This window comes from Paramisgurnus dabryanus, chromosome 2 (assembly GCF_030506205.2).
Source record: "Paramisgurnus dabryanus chromosome 2, PD_genome_1.1, whole genome shotgun sequence".
Lineage (NCBI taxonomy): Eukaryota > Metazoa > Chordata > Actinopteri > Cypriniformes > Cobitidae > Paramisgurnus > Paramisgurnus dabryanus.
In genome coordinates, this window is record NC_133338.1 from 45192675 (window position 1) to 45210586 (window position 17912).

Consider the following 17912-nt stretch of genomic DNA (forward strand, 5'->3'; position numbering starts at 1 on the left):
TTCATTAGTGTTGGGGTGTGCGTTAGTTTTAGTCTATATCAATTTTATTTCCCTGTATATAAAATCAATACAAATCTATGACAGGGTTAGTCAACTAGTTAACCAGCAGAGTTAATTTCCAACCTAAAAACTTTGATTGGCTTGGAGCTTAAGTATGCAAGACAGTGGCCCCCAATAGCCAAGATGAGTATTCTGATATATTCCCAAAATGTGTGCGCATGAATATGTGTGGGTCTGTGTGTAAAGGAAATACTATATCTCAAGGGGCTGTTTAGCTGTTCAGTTTTTAATCTCTTCAATAAAAAACCTTATGCAGCATCATTTGTTCAATGAATGCACTTCTCTACTGTGTGACTGTGATCTCTGGTGGATGCGTAGACCTCCACAGTTCCTAAAACTTCTTCCACACTCTGAGCATATGTAAGGTTTTTCCCCAGTGTGAATGCGAAAATGCCGTGTCAGCACCCCAGCGTGGCGAAACCGTGCCCCACATACTGAACAGGCATAAGGACGCTCGCCAGTGTGTATACGCAAATGAGTCTTCAAGTTCTCCATGCGTTTAAAGACCTGGTTACACACAGTGCAGTAAATTTTGCTGGACCCAGGAGGGAAACGTTGGTGTTTCTGCTTTTTTGGCTTGGCTGCACCGGCACCTTTCCTCACTTTCTTCAATACAGTCTTGTGATATAGAACATAATGATTATGAAGATCACTTTCACTGTGAAATGCATGACCACAGAATTTACAATCATACAGGCTGGACTGGACATTTCTCCTCAACTGGTCTCTAAAGTTTTGGGGCGGCAGGGTGAGGGAGGTCTTGTCTGATGATTGGTAGAGGCCATCAAATGGAGTGGAGAATGGAGATACACAATCACTGGATAACAAACTGATTGCTGGGGTACCTAAAGAAATATCTATGAAATGTGGAAACAAAAATATATTAATAAGAGAATATCTATGCAAAGAAAACAATAATTATGGGTACAGTTTTGGATTGGTATATATATTATAGTATGAAATATTACCAAGGCTGGGTCTTTGATCCAATGGCCCTGTTTCACTGTGTTGCTGCTCTGCATCAGGAATCCAATCTTCAAACGGTTTAGACTGGTCTAACGCTATTTTATTAAGGCCAAGCTCCTTATTAGACCTCTGGACAAAACAGTAGTCCAGTCTAACATCAGAAACATATCCAGAACTGGCATCCAAGACTGGTTCTGGCTTTTCATTCTTTACCTGAACCTGTTCAAGCGCAGACTGAAATGATGATGGGTCTTGATCACTTGACTTCATATGTTGTATGTGATCTATTTTAAACTCATTTTCTGGGTCTGAGGTATCGTAATCTGTGTTATTTTCACAGGGATGTCCATTTAGCTGCTCACTGTTATTTTTTGCACTGTTAACAACACATTCATCAAACTCCTGTTTTTCACACAGGTTCCCCGCTTTGATTCTGCTCTGGTTCAGATCAGCAGCAGTGAGTTGTTTTGGGTTGTCTTGTGCAGCATGGACCTGCTGTAGTCGTAGTTTCAGGGTGATGTTCTCCTGTTGGGTTTCATGTATCTGATCGCGCAGCGTTTGAGTCATCAAACTGCTTTTAATTTCATTCACTGCGATCTCCAGCGCGACTTCAAACGCGCCGCGTAGAGCCACTTCAAGCGCATTTTCTACACATTTCGACACAGTGGATATAACATGATCGTCCTCGTTGCTTTTTACAGGAGAATTCATGGTATGAATCTGGTACCAAAATATCTGAATGAAGTAGTCGGAGCGTGACTATTTCTAGCTGCAAATAAACTAAGAGGGACTTAAAATCCTTCAAAATAAAAGTCACTGAACTCAACGACCTACATACATAGAAAGGCCACATATTTAACACAAAATATTCGAGTGAATAATAAATAAATAATAAATAAAAAATATATTTAAAACTGTAGGATAGGATCGAATCATGGGGTATGATTTTTTTGGGATGGAAAATATCATAGCTCAAATGCGCGCGTGTGTGTGTTTGTGGAAGGATTTCGATTTATTTGTTACTTTCCAGCAGAAACGGTTTTTCCCACATATTTATTTTTTAACACTTAACAAACACTTACATAAATAATTAAACATACAAATAGATTAAAACAAACTGGTAAAAATATCAGGGTTTACAGAATAAAATGAAAATACAACAAAATAAAATAAAGAAAAACACGTGTAACTTTATTTCAATTAAATCTTCAGCAACAACAACCGTATAACTAGATTTTTATCTATATATTTTGAAAACTTAAAAAACAAAAAACAGCCTTAGAGATGGTTGGAATTCTCACATACAGACCGCACGAATGACTTTTCACACCTCGCGGCTTCCGTACAATCACAGTCCAGGAAGAGGTGATATCTTCCAATCTTCAGAAACCAACGTCAAATACTCCACACGTTAGTGTGCTCAGCGCATAAGTTCATTGGTAAATATGATTTTAAGTCGGGCTATTTGACGTAACGTTTGTTTTCTCATTGTGTGCGTTTGTATTTCGAGATATTTCTTCAGCTGTTTACCAGGTGGGTTTGTGTATCATCCTCGTGGGCATCACTAAGGTATTGCTATGCTATTACTGACTGAGTACATGTTTACAACTCATATTGAATATATGACCATGAGACAAAAAATGCACAGCAATAACACAAAATACAGACACGTGAGTTATTTTAATTAACCGCTTATGAAATCAAGAGATTTATTCTTAAATTGTGGTTATTTTGTCAAGATGAAGATTAACTGTCACTGTCTCTGTTATGAAAACATGGGCGTTTTAAGAAGGACGGTGTGGTTATTTAATAATGCTATTATTTTTAGGTTTCATCCATTTTAGCAATGCTATTAATTTAATAAAATGTTTGTATTTCGCAAGATCCTGGGCGTGAACATGAACAAAGCTAGTGCAGCCCACTATGTCTTTTACGTGACTTCATCAATCACCCATTTTCTGATAATATTTTCTACCTAGACACACCTAAAATGTGCATACACAAAATAAAAAGGTATTATTTAAAATAGTAAGTTAGTTAAAAAAAGTATATGTTGATAACTTACATTGTGTAAGAATTTAATATTTCATATACAATTATTCATACTAACAATTTTGGCCGCACCTAGTGTTTTTTCTTTTCACAGCATGAGGCTATGCATTTTTGAAACTCTCCAAACATCTGTTTAAAAAAATATAATGAATCAAATGGTTTATTGCTTATCAATATCAAACAATTAATTTTTGTGCTTTTTTTAGGTTGTCATGGCTAAGACCAAGCTGGTGCTTTCTGTGGACTGAAGCCATTAAAGAGGCGCAATACTCACTGATGTTAAGGTTTATTCATCTGCTTTGTTTACTTCATTTGCAAGTACTTATATTACCAAAAACCCTCTAGCTTCACATGTTTACTTACATTCAGGTGATACTACAGTCTGTTGAACCAAGTTCCAACACTAAAGCGTACAATACACAGTGAATGTTTTATAGGGATGTAGAATAATGAAAGCTATTAATATACAGTAAGAATAAAAGTTTAAGACTATTATTAGTAAAAATGCTTTTATTTAGCGTTTTTCTATTTCAAAATTAATTTCAGAAATTCTTAGTATTTTATTTAGGACTTGTTGTATGTCTGCATGTTTTATTTGAATAACAGCATGCAGTCGAGCTGGTATCCTCTGACATTGACTTTAAAGTGTGAATGATTTAGTAATAAAGACCAGCCGCTTCATTTTTCATATCCTGTTTTGGCTACGAACAAATCAATATTTTCCATATTAAATTGTATTTTTGGCTACATTCTGCCTGTGTTAAGGAGCTGCATCAGTTATCCTGCCACGTACGCTATCCGGAAAAGATGAAGCTACGTCTGCATTTTGTGGTGGACCCCATGGGCTGGTTCTGCATAAGCACGGTGCTGTTTATCTGGTTTTACAACACCCTTCTCATTCCCAAGCTGGTGCTGTTGCCACACTATGCAGAGGGACACATACCTGCTGCACTAGTGGTCTGTAAGTTACTATAGAAAAAAAGACTTTGACCATGTTCTTCTGATAACAGCTCCTATCACGTGTTGGCATCAGTTCAGAGTAGAAGTTTCGCTGAAACCTCGTTCTTCCACAGTCTGGTGTGTGCAGTACATTAATATGAGTCAACCGGAATTCCTCTCAGAACAGAGCAGTACATTCAGATATGTGGGTTAGTTGATAACAGAGTTGCAAAACAGGTTTTTTACACTTCCCGGCGTGAAGTGTTCATTACAAACCTAGTTTTCTTTTACAATATTGTTCATTTAGAACCACTCTGTTATCCTAGCTCACATCTTGTTTCCTGTCTTTTTTGCTACTAGACTACTAATAATGCAAAACAGACCCAAAACACTAACCACCATTGAAAAGCCAATAGCAATGCCAATATTATGAAATTAGTAACCGTTTACCTTAGTTTACATGATCTAAAACTAAAATTAAAGTCAATTTGTATTGCAGAAGAGTAATACTTAAGGTTTGGGACATAGAATTTGCTTTGAACAGAAAGTTTGAGAAATATTGCGGTTAAAACACTCTTAATTTTTGACTTTAGGTTACTATCTAGCATCGCTGCTGTGTGTCTCAGCACTGCTCAGGGCTTCCACTGCAGACCCTGGAAGACTTGCCCAGGATCCCAAAATTCCACTTGCAGGTGAAAAGCAAAACGTTTGATTTAAAATTATTTCTTAACATCTAAAAACAAATCTTTGCCCTGATTATTATTATTTTTCAATAGTAATAAATGGACTTTGCACCTTTGAAACTAAGTTAGGATGCAATATTAATAGCAATTGTGAAAGACAAGTGTCCACATAAAATAGAAAAAGAACAACAAATGAGTTTTGTCATGATCTGTAATATTTATAATGTATTGAGATGTTGGCTGCGTCCGAAAACTTAGGCAGCTGACTTGTTGCCTTGCTTCCTAATGAGGCAACGACTTCGGAGGCATGAAGGCAGCTACGAGAAACTCTTTCGGACACACTTCAAAGGCAGCGTGTTTGAAATATAAACAGAGAGCGTCTTTGTGATAACTAATCACATATTTAAGAACTACAATACTAATTTCTTGCTAGGAATGCAATTAAAAGGTGTAAAAAGTGAAAATATACCTTTATTTAACCTAAATTTGTGCTCCTGCCGCTTTCTTGGTCACCATTTTATTTTTTCGAACTCGACCAATCACATTCCCATGCGCGCACAGGCATAGAATTGTGGGACAAGGAGTCAGGAAGTAAACCTAACATTGGATTCGGACATTCCTTGATGCCTTCCTGCCCTGGAATGCTCCAGCAGAAGGCATCAATTTAAAGTTTTCGGACGCAGCCATTGTCATTTTTGTACACAGTAAGGTATGAGAGGCTGTGCTGTATTGTGAATAGAGAGAGCAGATGTTCACTTTATAAATCCCTCTCAACCAGAAGAGGGCAGTATAGCCCAGCAATTGGTGCAATATCACTTCACTTACAACAGTTGTCATAGTGTTATGATGTGAAATGATGTTCTATTGGCCTATAAAGATACTTTATGCACACATTATGCCTGTGTTTTTTGTGATGATGCAGGTGATACGCCGAAAGTCTCAAATATGAATATGTTGGTGAGCAACTGTGTTGGCCGTAAATATTTTGTAGCTACCAGTGTTGAGGTAGCTACATCACATGCTACCCATAATTGGAAGTTGATAAACTATAGTTTAAAAATGTGGTTAGCTAGACTTACTGTTTTTGTAAACAACTAAACTATCAATCATAACTTTCAAATGATTTAATTTATTTTGGAGCACCTTTTGTCTGGCACAAAGGCAATATGAACAACTTTTTTGCAATGAAAACTCAAAGCGAGCTGTCAGTTGACAAAACTCACGTATCGGTGCATAATAGCGTATTTTACATATACGTATTGCGTATTTGTTATTTTTTCCTTCATTAACGTGTCTTCACACTCATTCTGCAAATTAAAAATCCTTGTCTCAATATACCACTAGATGGTGATCAAGACCTTTTTGTATGTACATTTATTGTTGGTTCATTATAATGTATTTTCCTGCCTTGTTATTTCAGAGAGAGACGATTGGGAACTCTGCAATAAATGCAACATGATGAGGCCAAAGAGGTCACACCACTGCAGCCGCTGCGGCCACTGTGTGCGTCGCATGGACCACCACTGTCCCTGGTAAAGAAACCTTAATGTCACTTTCATTAGCTGTGTCTGAGACAAACAGTTTTCTTAATTATTTAAAAAGTGCCTTGAAATCTCAGTTAGGTTATAATATGAAATTTTGACGAGGTTTGATAGCAAATTCAGATACAAATTGGAACGACGCCTGTTGACCTAAGGTCACAGTATAACCTTAAAAGACCCTGTACCTAAGACAGCTTTACATTCCTGGTGGGGGTTTTTTATGGAGAAAGTTTAATAAGATCTCTGTAGAGAGGTAAAACGGAGGGAGAAGCCATATCGAGTGACCAGAGGAACTCGCTTTAAGTCCGGTCCTACAGTACAGCTGAAGAAGGCTGCTGTCTGTCTGGATTCAGTAAATCGTGACTCCCTGTCATCGCCTGTAATGGCAAAAAGAAGAACAGGATAAAATGTGCCCATATCGTTTTCCGTCTTCGTTTGAATAACGGTTTGACCTGGCACGCTCTGCTTTTTTTTTGGCCCTTCTCAACCGTTTTGCGTTGCTCATATTTCTTATTTTGGTGCTTCTGAACTTTCCTTTAAAGAAAGAGTTTACCTACTTTTTTTACTAGTCTATTAGTTTAGGCATTGAAATAACTTTTATTTTGAAATTTACATTCTCTCTCTCTCTCTCTCTCTCTCTCTCTCTCTCTCTCTCTCTCTCTCTCTCTCTCTCTCTCTCTCTCTCTCTCTCTCTCTCTCTCTCTCTCTCTCTCTCTCTCTCTCTCTCTCTCTCTCTCTCTCTCTCTCTCTCAATTTTCAATTTCAATCTCTCTCTCTCTCTCTCTCTCTCTCTCTCTCTCTCTCTCTCTCTCTCTCTGTGTGTGCAGGATTAATAATTGTGTTGGGGAGGATAACCACTGGCTCTTTTTGCAGCTGTGTTTTTACACTCAGGTTCTGAGTCTTTACACGCTCGTGTTGGACTTTTGCCAGTATTACTACTTCCAGCCACTGTCCTCGGTGGACCGGGTAGGGCCAGCATACAAAAACACACCTCTGTTTTATTGTTCCAAGCGCTGAATGTTTTATAGTTTTAACTCAATTAATGACCATTTTAATGAACAGCTAGATACCTCACCATATGGGTGAAGCCACGTTTTTTCAATGTGCACATTGTTTTATGCTAACACGATACATATGGGCAGTAATATGGTAAAATAAGTCTAAAATACAAGTGATAAAATAAATTTTTTTTAGGATAAGAAACTCTTACTAAAAAGTGGTGTGTGAACAGTTTTAAAGGGTTTAAAATATGCTGTTCCTTTAAAATGCAAATAAGCCTTTGAAATGCAAACACTGATCACAATGATGGTGGTTTGTTGAAATTGAAACTCAATTGTGCTGTCAATTTTTTTCTATCTGCACTAGTGCCGTGGTTGGATAGTTCAGATTAAGAAGCGTTACTATTGTAATTGGCCTTGCTACCTACCTCACAAAACAGGCGAAAACTGAACTACCTAATTTCACATGCTTGTACAGAATGGTTTACCAAAACTTAGTTACTGGGTTGTTCTTTTTCATGTTTTCTGAGTTGATAGGAGAAGCACTGTGGACCCAATTATAGCACTTTAACATGGAAAAAGTCAGATCTTCACACTATGACCCCTTTAAATAAATAAATAAATAAATTTTAAGTTAAAGTTTTTGCTAAAATTATTTAACATTTGTCAAAGCAATCAGGAAATCAGGAATAATTACAGTAATTTACAGTTTATTTGAAGGTCAAGTCATGTGTGCATTATTGTCCTATACATGCAAACTGTGCACACTTTGTCTGCTAATGCAGAAATAGTACATATATGTCATTTTTAATTCATCTTCTATAGCTTTATTCTGTGGTTTAGCAGAATCTTCTCAATGGAAGATAATTAGCACTGGATTTACACCACTTAACTGAGATTAGGGGTGGCATTAACATTACTGCAAAGTGCTGAACGCTGCTAATTTGAATGAGAGAAACTAAACTTAACACCAGATGCTTTTTTTTTTTTGTGCATGTTGGTCAGTTGTGCTAAACTTCATTTGATACTATATACCCAAAACAAACGGTTAAATGTACAGCAACGGCTGTGTGTGAGAGATAGTGGTGTTATCTCCTGTAATAGCTTAACTTTATCACAACAAGCAAAATATCGGATTCTGTGTATTTGTCTGTGTTTGGTGTAACTAGGAACGGAAAGCCTTCGGCAAATAATACAAACATTGGGTGTCACATCACTTCACACAGCCACCGGTAGTGAGGTGCTGTGATTTGGATCTGAATGCATAGACCATATGTCTGTAACCCTTTCTTTCTCCTTAGGGGGAGTTTGCAGTACGTCACGAATTAGCTCTAATACGTGTGTCCTGTTTCATGGGTCTGCTCATGTTTGGGGGAATGAGCGGCCTTTTCTACTCGCAGGTCAATGGCATCCTTGCAGTAAGTCTTTTTTTTATTTTCTATATCTCTGATCAGTCTTGCATCTTCCCCACCGAGCTCAGACATAACATAACCTATAAATGTCTAAAACAAATGGTTGTTGTCAACGGGTGTGAATCAATGAAGTGAACTAAAATGATTATTGAGTAACACATACACCATTACTGATACTCTTGGGAGTCATATTCCCATACAGTTTTGATATTTCCTATGAAAAAGTTGTGCCACCACAGATATACAATTATGTATTTCATTTATGAATCTGCTGGTACGTTTCTCATTGGCCTGTATATTACTTGAGCTTTGATGCTTACTATCTTGCAAGACACTTTTACAGCACTAATCTAACTTGTGTTGCTAAGAGTCCATGTTAAGCTGCCTTATCTCATGTCCTGTACTCTCCTTTAACCCTCTACTTATGCATAAAGCTGCTCCCTTGCCTACCATCCCATGGTGCGATGTGCTACAAGATTTAACGGCTGACAGGGTGGTTAGCCCGTCCCTCTGTGCCAGTCATAGCAATTGAACTAACAGACTAAAGCACTCATCCCTGCTAAGATCCTTTCCTCACACATCCTCTTTGAGGCCAGCCTGATTCTCAGCCAGGCCGGATTGGCACGCCGCTGGCCGCCCATGGCCAAGAGCGTGTCCAGTAGCGGTTTAGGATCTGACTTCATTGCTAATGCAAAATCCTCAACCTTTACAACTTTAGTCAGACTTACAGGAATCCTTACATAACACCTTGATGACTGCTTGGTCACTGCCCTTGTTTATATGTTTGTCTGCTGGTACATACACAAAGCACAGATTGTTTGAGAAACCCAGTGTCAATCACGCTTTCACCACTACCAGTCCCCTCAGTCTCGCCTCTGTTAATCCAGCCTTATTTACATATTTTTTTGTCTGTTTTGCCACGTCTCTTCACCTGGCAAGCAGGGGGGATTTTAGCATCCCTATGCACGCAGGCCTATTGTCCGCAGGCAGATGCCCTTTTGCCCCCGTGCCAACTTGGCAAGGTGAGGAGGGCACCAAGGGAGTCTTGCTGTTGTCAGCTTCACTGTCTCTCTTTTGTCTCTGTGTATGCTGTAGCGCTTTTACTCTCAGCGTGGGAAAGATCAAAAACAGATCCAACTCGCATCCACTGGCTCGATGTCATAGATGTTTTCGTGAATCGATGCTTGTGTTGTTTTTTACATTTATAAGAAATCATATATCAGTAGTGATATCAACATCTTTCATGTTTTCCACTACAGGACACGACTACTATAGAGAAGATGTCCCACATGATGGAAGATGTGTGAGTATCTAAACTTGCTGCATCTTACAGTCGGTCAGGAGTGGTGGTCCTGTTACAGATGGCATGTGATGAAAATGTGTGTTATTTAAATTATATTTTCACGTAATATCACGTCAAGCGAAGTATGCAAGACTAAACAGTCTTCTGCCGTTTAAATCAACCAATCAGGATGGATATACAAGTAACATTTGATTTGATTTGAAAATGTGTCAGACAAAGAGAAATGAAAGGAATTTCGCCCCCTTCCGTATCATAACCAGTCGTTGTTGGAGGTTTCAGCTACAGTATACTTAAAGGGATAGTTCAGCCAAAATTGAAAATAATGTCATAAATGACTCATCCTCATGTCGTTCCAAACTCTTAAGACCTCCGTTCATCTTCGGAACACAGTTCGTACGGTATATTGTCCATGTCCAGAAAGGTAATAAAAACATCATCAAAGTAGTCCATGTGACATCAGTGGGCCAGTTATGCTGCGTTTACAGCAGCCGCGGTAAAGGGCGGCAAGCGCGGGTGATTTACATGTTAAGTCAATACAAAGATGCGATTACACGTGAATTATTTTCGCGCGAATTGAGCGTTGCCGTGGGAAACGCACAAATTGAAAAATCTGAACTTTGCCGGATTTCCGCGGCGCTTTAACCAATCAGGACCTTGCTGTAGTAGTGACGTGATTACAGGAAGCGAGCGGAGTCCCAGAAGCCCCTCCCATGACGCTAATTTCCGCGTGAATTTCTTAAATGACTAGAATTACACGCGCGGCTTTCACACGCAAATGAAGCGAGTGAACTCAAATGTTCAAGCGTCCAACTACGCGCAAATAGTGTTTTTTTCCGCCTCTACCGCGGCCGGTGTAAACGCAACATAAGAATGTGTTGAAGCATCAAAAATACATTTTGGTCCAAGAAGAACAAAAATGACGACTTTATTCAGCATTGTCTTCTCTTCCAGTTCTGTTGTGAAGCGCATGCGCGAGACTAAAGTCACATGACTGCAGTGACGCAGATGATGTGTTATCCTCAGACATGTTTGCGAAGTTTTTTTTAAAAACTTTTTTAGACGACGATGCTGAATAAAGTCGTCATTTTTGTTATTTTTGGACCAAAATGTATTTTCGATGCTTCAACACATTCTAACTGACCCACTGATGTCACATGGACTACTTTGATGATGTTTTTATTACCTTTCTGGACATGGACAGTATACCGTACATAGATTTTCAATGAATGGTCAACAAGCTCATGGACTAAATATAAAACATCTTAAACTGTGTTCTGAAGATAAACGGAGGTCTTATGAGTTTGGAATGACATGAGGGTTAGTCATTAATGACATTAGTTTCATTTTTTGGTGAACTATCCCTTTTAAAGTGCATCATGAAAATAGCTTGAGGTTAACGACAGGTGGAGAGATGAATATAAATTAATGTAATTATGAATAATACATGCATCAAAAGGCTTTCCACTTTGATTTAAATGTTGACAGCGTCCAAATTATTGAAGGGTCACAAAACAACAAATTCTTATATACAGTAAATTTGCCATAATAAACGATCAAATGAGTTTGTCTTGACATAGGTGAGTAGATACTAAATGCTTTTCATCCATATTAATTTCCCTGGAAAAATGTTTTTTTACAGACCGACCGCAGACTGCTCTTTAGCACTAATGAAATGTATCATCTCATAACCCGTAATGCTTGTAGCATCTCTGTCTATCTTATATATTGTAATTTCACACGAACCAGCGATGTGTCATTTAATTTATTCTGCTCTCCCAGTGGCCCAGGGCGGTCGTGGCAACAAGCGATGGCTGAGGTGTTTGGCACTCGCTGGAAGATCCTTTGGTTCCTGCCGTTCAGGAGCAGACGGCCTCTAAAGCTCAACCTGACCTCCCGCTCTCATGTATAGACAGACAGACAGAGACTCGCACATCAATCCAGCGGTGAAGGTCAACCTCTGCCCTCTCTCTCTCTTCTCTTGTTCTCAGTTAAATCGTCTTCACAATGGCTCAGTCTCAGCTCTAATGGATCAAACTCCTTCAGGTTCTTCATAAAAACCTGACTATATAGATACATCAAACAGAATACTGCTGTACAATCGGTGTCATGTTGAAAATGTAGTTGTAAGGATTAAGGATGAAACAAGTTGAAGCTTTGTTGTTTCCAGGACAACCCTTATTTGTGTAGATCTATGTCTGGGTCACGTGAGAAGTTGTCATGCATGAGAAGTGGAGTGGGCGGAGTCTGATGTCTTGGTTTATGGCCCTAATGGTTGATGGCTCTTGAGGTGAGGCGTGACCTCTGGCATGAGTGAAAGACACTGCTGTAGTCCAAATGCCTAACAACACACACACACAAACACACACACACACACAAAAAAATAACAAATAGAAACATGGTTTACTATCTTGCATATTACACATACCTCACCAAGCACTGCTAATGCCACTACTGAACATTCGACTACTATATAATTTTATTTCATTTTATAATTTTCGTATTTGTGCCTTTTTAAAATCCAAAGGTTTTTAACTTATTGTGTTTTTTTAAGTATTTGTTTACATTTAGATCACATTTTTTAAGTCTCACTTAAAAAACTACATTTTTTATGTCTTTGAGGGAGCATTTAAACCAATCATAATAATAATTTATAAAGTTTTGTTTGTGATAATAGTATTGTTATAATATTCAGAGAAGTCAAAGTTACGAGCAAACAATATGCATTTTAAAATATAGATAAAATTATTTGCTTTACTGATGTTCATTTACTTTTGTAAATCAAATGGGGGAAGGGTGAAACATGATTAACTTATTATTTTTTATTGTTTATAATTTTTGGCCAGTTTTAAAACAATGTTATTGCACTGAGGCCCATTACTAAATTAGATTTGTGTCATTAAATTGACTTTATTACACTGTCAGAAATAAAAGTATGAAAGTTGTCAGTGGGATGCTACCCTTTAGAAACGTCCTATTTAGGGACAAATATGTGCCTATCTAGTTTCAGTTTACCTTTGAAGTAATATGCACTCTTTAGGTACAAAGATGTACTTTTTTAAATGGTCTCGCCTCAGTGACAGCTTTTATACTTTTGTACTCATTTCAGATCAACCCCGAAATCTAGGAGCGAATCACCTATTGTCTGAAGTGCCTCTAAACATGGAGTTTTTACTAAATTTTTTCAAAGAACAGTTGTTACAATAACTGACTTTGTATGAAGTGCACATTGTACCACCACAACTGTTTGGATCACGTTTACTTTTCCAGTCTGTTTCACCTGAATACAGAATAATGAATCATTCTTTCATGTTTTTGAAAAAACTATTTTGCCTAATATGTCTTTGTTAATGTTTTAAACTTGTTGGTTGTGGTCACAGTTGTGGTTGAAAGGTCAGTGGCTGGTATGAATGAATGCTGACATTTTGCTCTGACATTATGAGAAAGAAAATCATGTGTAGTGGTTTCATTACAAAAATGGACACTACTATTCTAGTCTAAATTATTTTGTATATGGCAACTGGATATTAGTTCCTTATTTTATTTATCTTGCGAAACACTCCAATAAATTGAAGTTATGAAATGGCAACTTTTTTGTGTTACAACAATTTAAAGCAAACATCTTTATCTCTCAACAGTAACTACATCACAAATCCTGTTGTTGTTTTAAAGCTTTTATCTCATTCTTTTTTCTATTTGTGATATTATATTAGGGGCTCATGTAACTGGCTATGAAAGTAATACTTGCTGGGTTTTTGAATTGTTTAAGGGAGTTCATCTTCACTGGTTTTTAATATTTGAAAAATGTTTGAGCCTTTTTGTTGCCTTTTATTAGTTTTTTTTACATTTTAAGGATCTTTTTATGGGTAATCTGATTATTGTCATTCTGGTGAACGGTACAGCACAGAGACTATTTGACTCCATTACCTGACTCATATGACTAATGAAATTTATGTAATATGTTAAACATTACGGCACTCTAATATTCTTATATTAGCCTTATATAAATTATTAAGAGAGCTTATATAAGAAGATTATTACTCATTTTAGGTATACCTCATATTCATATATCTGTATCTCCATTATAAAGCAATAGAATTTATTCACTTATAGCAAATACTACTATTGTATGTATAGTAGATCACTGAACATTATTTCAATTTACTCATTAATATTGAAAGTACTTATGCTATTTAGAAAAGTGACTCTTCAGGATTGATTGATATTGGAATGATATTGGTCACGGTGTTTATATTTTTTGTTTATTTGTGGTGTCAGTCAAAGTGTTTATTTTGTAATCTTTGGTTTTTGAAGTATATCAGAGAGAAATTATTTATGCAGCCTTGTTTTTTTTAAATAAAAGATTTTGGCCTGAAGTTTGGTGTAATTGTGATTTTTTTTTTTTGCATTTTTCTAATCTGTTGCACCCCTAGTCGGTTGTTAAATTTTATGCTTGGGTAAATAAAGACTCATCTTACAGCATCACCTTACACCACATTTGAAACCTTTCTGGTCATTGCTGACAGTTTATCTACTGCTGCTCATTTGTAGTTTCCAACATTCACTTATCAGTTCATTAAAAGCAGGGTATCTAATTTGATCCAGAAACATTTTTAGTTAGGCTGGTTAAAAGTCTCCTCAAATCCTGATAGCAATCACTATGTTACAGTAAGTTGTTAAAATGTATTTGTAGAAATGTATGTCATCTGTGAAAGGCGTAGGACCAAAAAAATGTTCAACCAATCATAGATCTCGGTCCGAACGGACGTTGCCTTTTTTTCCCTCAGCCTGTTAACACGTCATCGCCTTCACTTGTGCTCACATCCCGTCTGTAAAGTAAACAGAGGGAGAATGGCAAACTTTCCTGCTGAATTAACAACCTGCAAAGAAGCCACAAAACGAAAGACATCTTTTAAAACAACAACAGCAAAAACTGCCTGGACAACCCAAATTAACATCGGCAACTTTACTGCTTTACCACGAGATGCAAACAGCTGCAGGAGGCAAAGGGTCGTTGCAGTGTTTATTTTGGTAAGGTAGGTACGCGATATGTATGTATTGAGTAGTGATGGGAGAAATTAAGCTTTTAGAAGCTTCGAATCAATTGAACCAATTGCTTCGCAAATTGATTCAGTTTTTCGAAGCGTTCGAAACAGCACACACTGGCGACACCTGCTGGTCAAAATAGTGTAAAGGCAACAAGATCTGTCCAAACATTTTACACTTTTTACAAAATAATAGCAACATTGTTCTAAAAATATGTTTTTAAGTAAAATGTATTATTTGTGTTTTTAGTTTTATTTGTGGGAAACTTTTTTAATTCTGCACATTTTTGTCATTAAATCTGTCTATAAACAATAAGTAGAAAAAAATGTAGTGTTATTCGTCAGAAAGATGAATGTTTTATGAATTTGCATGATAAAACTGACCCGAATTCACCTAACCATATGACACATTACACTGGTCATTTGTGATCACCCCCCCCCCCCAGTGGTGAATCGTCGTTTTTTTTTTATTAATGAACAATTATTGTACATACATATGAATACAACATACAATTTGTCACAGGAACATACGAGGGAAGGGGAGGGAAAGGAGGTGGTAACAATAAGTCAGTTCATATCAAGTTTGTGTAGTAAAGAGTTCATCGTAGAAAGTAAGAAGCATCATGTTTTTCTTGTTGTTAATTCTTCGAAGTGTGGAGAGGTACTGGAATTCAATGAGAAACATTTTAAATATAGGTTTTTCTTTTTTGAATTTCTGTTTGTGAATGTAATGTTTGGATACAAGTATAAAAAAATTGGTAACAAATTCAATACAAAAAAACCTAGGTCATTTCTGGTGAATCGTCGGATTTTCGAAACGTTTCGAAACCGTTATGGCGTAATGAAGCCTCGTTAGCTAAAATCACTTGACTTTGGCCAGTTTGAAACACGCTCCGAACCAATGATTCGAAACAAAAGATTCGTGAATGTTTCGAAGCCTCATGAAGCAGTGTTTCGAAATCGCCCATCACTAGTATTGAGATGGATTCAGATATTGTACTTTGATGAAACATTGTGTTGCTTGTGAAATTTGTGTTCGTTTACGGATTAGCATAACGACAGTTACTACGTGTACGCAAACGAAAGTGTGCTTGAACTAATTCTGATGTAAACCAGTTGTTTATGTTGGTTATTTTGCTAATGTTATTCGCCTTGTACTGCAAAGTTGAATGAGACATAAGATGTGGACATCTGATCTGTGCGTGTTCATGTGTTTTGAAAGACGCGTGACTTAACCTTGGATGGCGATTTGAATGGAGGGTGGGATCGTGATTTCATTGCTAGTCGGCTACGTTAGCATTTTTCAAAATTAGATACCCTGCCTTTAAATGTGACAAAAAAAATGTAAGTCGATCTTCTCAATATTTAGATTTTTTTGCAAACTCAGATTTTGAAATAGTTGTATCTCTGCCCAATATTGTTCTATGCTAACAAGCCATGCATCAATGGAAATCTTAGATATTCAGCTTTGGTGGTGATGTATAATCAAATTCTCAAAAAATTACCCTTATGACATTACCCTTATGGTTTTGTGGTCCAGGGTCACCAAATACATTTACAGTTCTACTTGGATGTGAACCAGCAACCTTTCCATTTATCAAATGCATTAGTGTGCATGCACATGTGTTTTATTCATACCGCATTACAGCCACAGACTTGAGTGTTTTGGCTAAAGCTTTGTAATACTGGATTTGCTCTATTCAAACCCCATGGTTTCTCGTTTGGCCTTTGCGTTAAAAGCTTTTCTTGAGACAGTTAAACAATTAGCTCTTAGGCCTGTGGATGAGATTACAGCAGCTGACATTTTGTACACCTTGGGCTACTTTAACTAATGATTGACACGATTCGAGTTGTCAGCTGATTCCCCACCTGTTTATAGTAAAGACAGACCTCTTAAACCTTTAAAAAAAAACAAGAGGCACTCTATAGAGCAGTAATTCTCAAAGTGTGGTCCGCGGACCACTAGTGGTCCGCCAAACCCCCCTAGTGGTCCGCCAAAAGATGACCTAAATTAGGCAAGTGTTTATACCAGGGCTATTCAATTGGCGGCCCGCGGGTCAGACCCGGCCCCCAAGGTAATTTGATCCGTCCCTTTATGTAGTCTGTAAAAAAGACATCTCTAGAATAAATTTAGTAAGTTAGACAACAGGCCCTACAGTTACGAGTTGATGCGCGTGCGTCTGTTTCATACAGCATGAGCTGCAGAGCGCGAGTCACGTGACTGGTGCGAGCAGCTGTGTCACGTGTTTATATTCGCGCTTTGGTCCACAAGTTCAACGCGATCGCCTCCCCCGCTCGCACCCGCGTCTCAAGACGCGATAGCTGACTGTGGTGAGTTAAGAGACCGGACTCTATGGCTGTTTTAACTTCATTTGTTGTATTTCCAGCTTTAAAACACTGCCTTTTCCGACAATTTGTCTGATAAGTCTGCTCAATTATGACTTGCTTATCAACAAAGACATTTACGTTACATGTCTTAATAAATGAAACTGCCGTTTTTCCAAAATTCAAAGCATCGTTCTCACACAATAATGCAATTTAAACGAGTAACAGTTCATTTGCACGTGTATGCGTATCGTGCTGACAAACATACACCTGATTTCACTGCTCTTGCGAAATCTAAAAACATATTCTGTCGTATTAGAAGCTAGCCTAATGTTTGCCAATTATTAAGATGGCTGTTGTTGTTGAAATAGGGCTACTGTAATAATTAGCTTTGACAAAAAACTGCATAAAACAATGTTATGTTCCATGTTATAAACTTTTTTGATATGTGCACTGAAGTGCTCTTTGGAATGACATTAAGTGGGACCTACGCTGTTCTAGTATGTTTAATTGCAGTTTTTTTTCACATGTGCAGTTTGTTGTTCATATTAAGCTGCAACTCATTTTACATTTACTTTTTCAAATGAAATA

At 37.5% G+C, this 17912-nt stretch overlaps 2 protein-coding genes across 5 annotated transcripts; one reads left to right on the plus strand and one right to left on the minus strand.

Annotated features, from left to right (window-relative positions):
- Window positions 1–268: 268 nt before the first annotated feature.
- LOC135778908 (uncharacterized) lies at window positions 269–1794 on the minus strand. Its single transcript, XM_065289564.1, has 2 exons — window positions 1029–1794; window positions 269–917 (listed from the first exon to the last, which is right to left on the minus strand). The coding sequence occupies exons 1-2, from the start codon at window positions 1735–1737 to the stop codon at window positions 319–321; spliced, it is 1308 nt and encodes a 435-aa protein (XP_065145636.1). The 5' UTR covers window positions 1738–1794; the 3' UTR covers window positions 269–318.
- A 558-nt stretch (window positions 1795–2352) lies between these two features.
- zdhhc21 (zDHHC palmitoyltransferase 21) lies at window positions 2353–14327 on the plus strand. 4 transcript variants are annotated; one of them, XR_010544591.1, is made up of 10 exons: window positions 2353–2559; window positions 3285–3362; window positions 3844–4039; window positions 4611–4709; window positions 6121–6232; window positions 7069–7207; window positions 8541–8657; window positions 9911–9954; window positions 11734–12241; window positions 13061–14327. XR_010544591.1 is itself a non-coding variant. In XM_065288991.2 (10 exons), exons 4-10 carry the CDS (start codon window positions 3886–3888, stop codon window positions 11861–11863), a joined length of 795 nt encoding a protein of 264 aa, XP_065145063.1. In that variant the 5' UTR covers window positions 2371–2465; window positions 2549–2595; window positions 3285–3362; window positions 3844–3885; the 3' UTR covers window positions 11864–14327. The 4 variants fall into 4 exon arrangements, 3 of the variants coding, with proteins under 3 accessions (XP_065145062.1, XP_065145064.1, XP_065145063.1); XM_065288991.2 differs by having other exon boundaries at window positions 2371–2465; window positions 2549–2595; window positions 11734–14327; XM_065288990.1 differs by having other exon boundaries at window positions 11734–14327.
- The last annotated feature ends 3585 nt before the right edge of the window (window positions 14328–17912 follow it).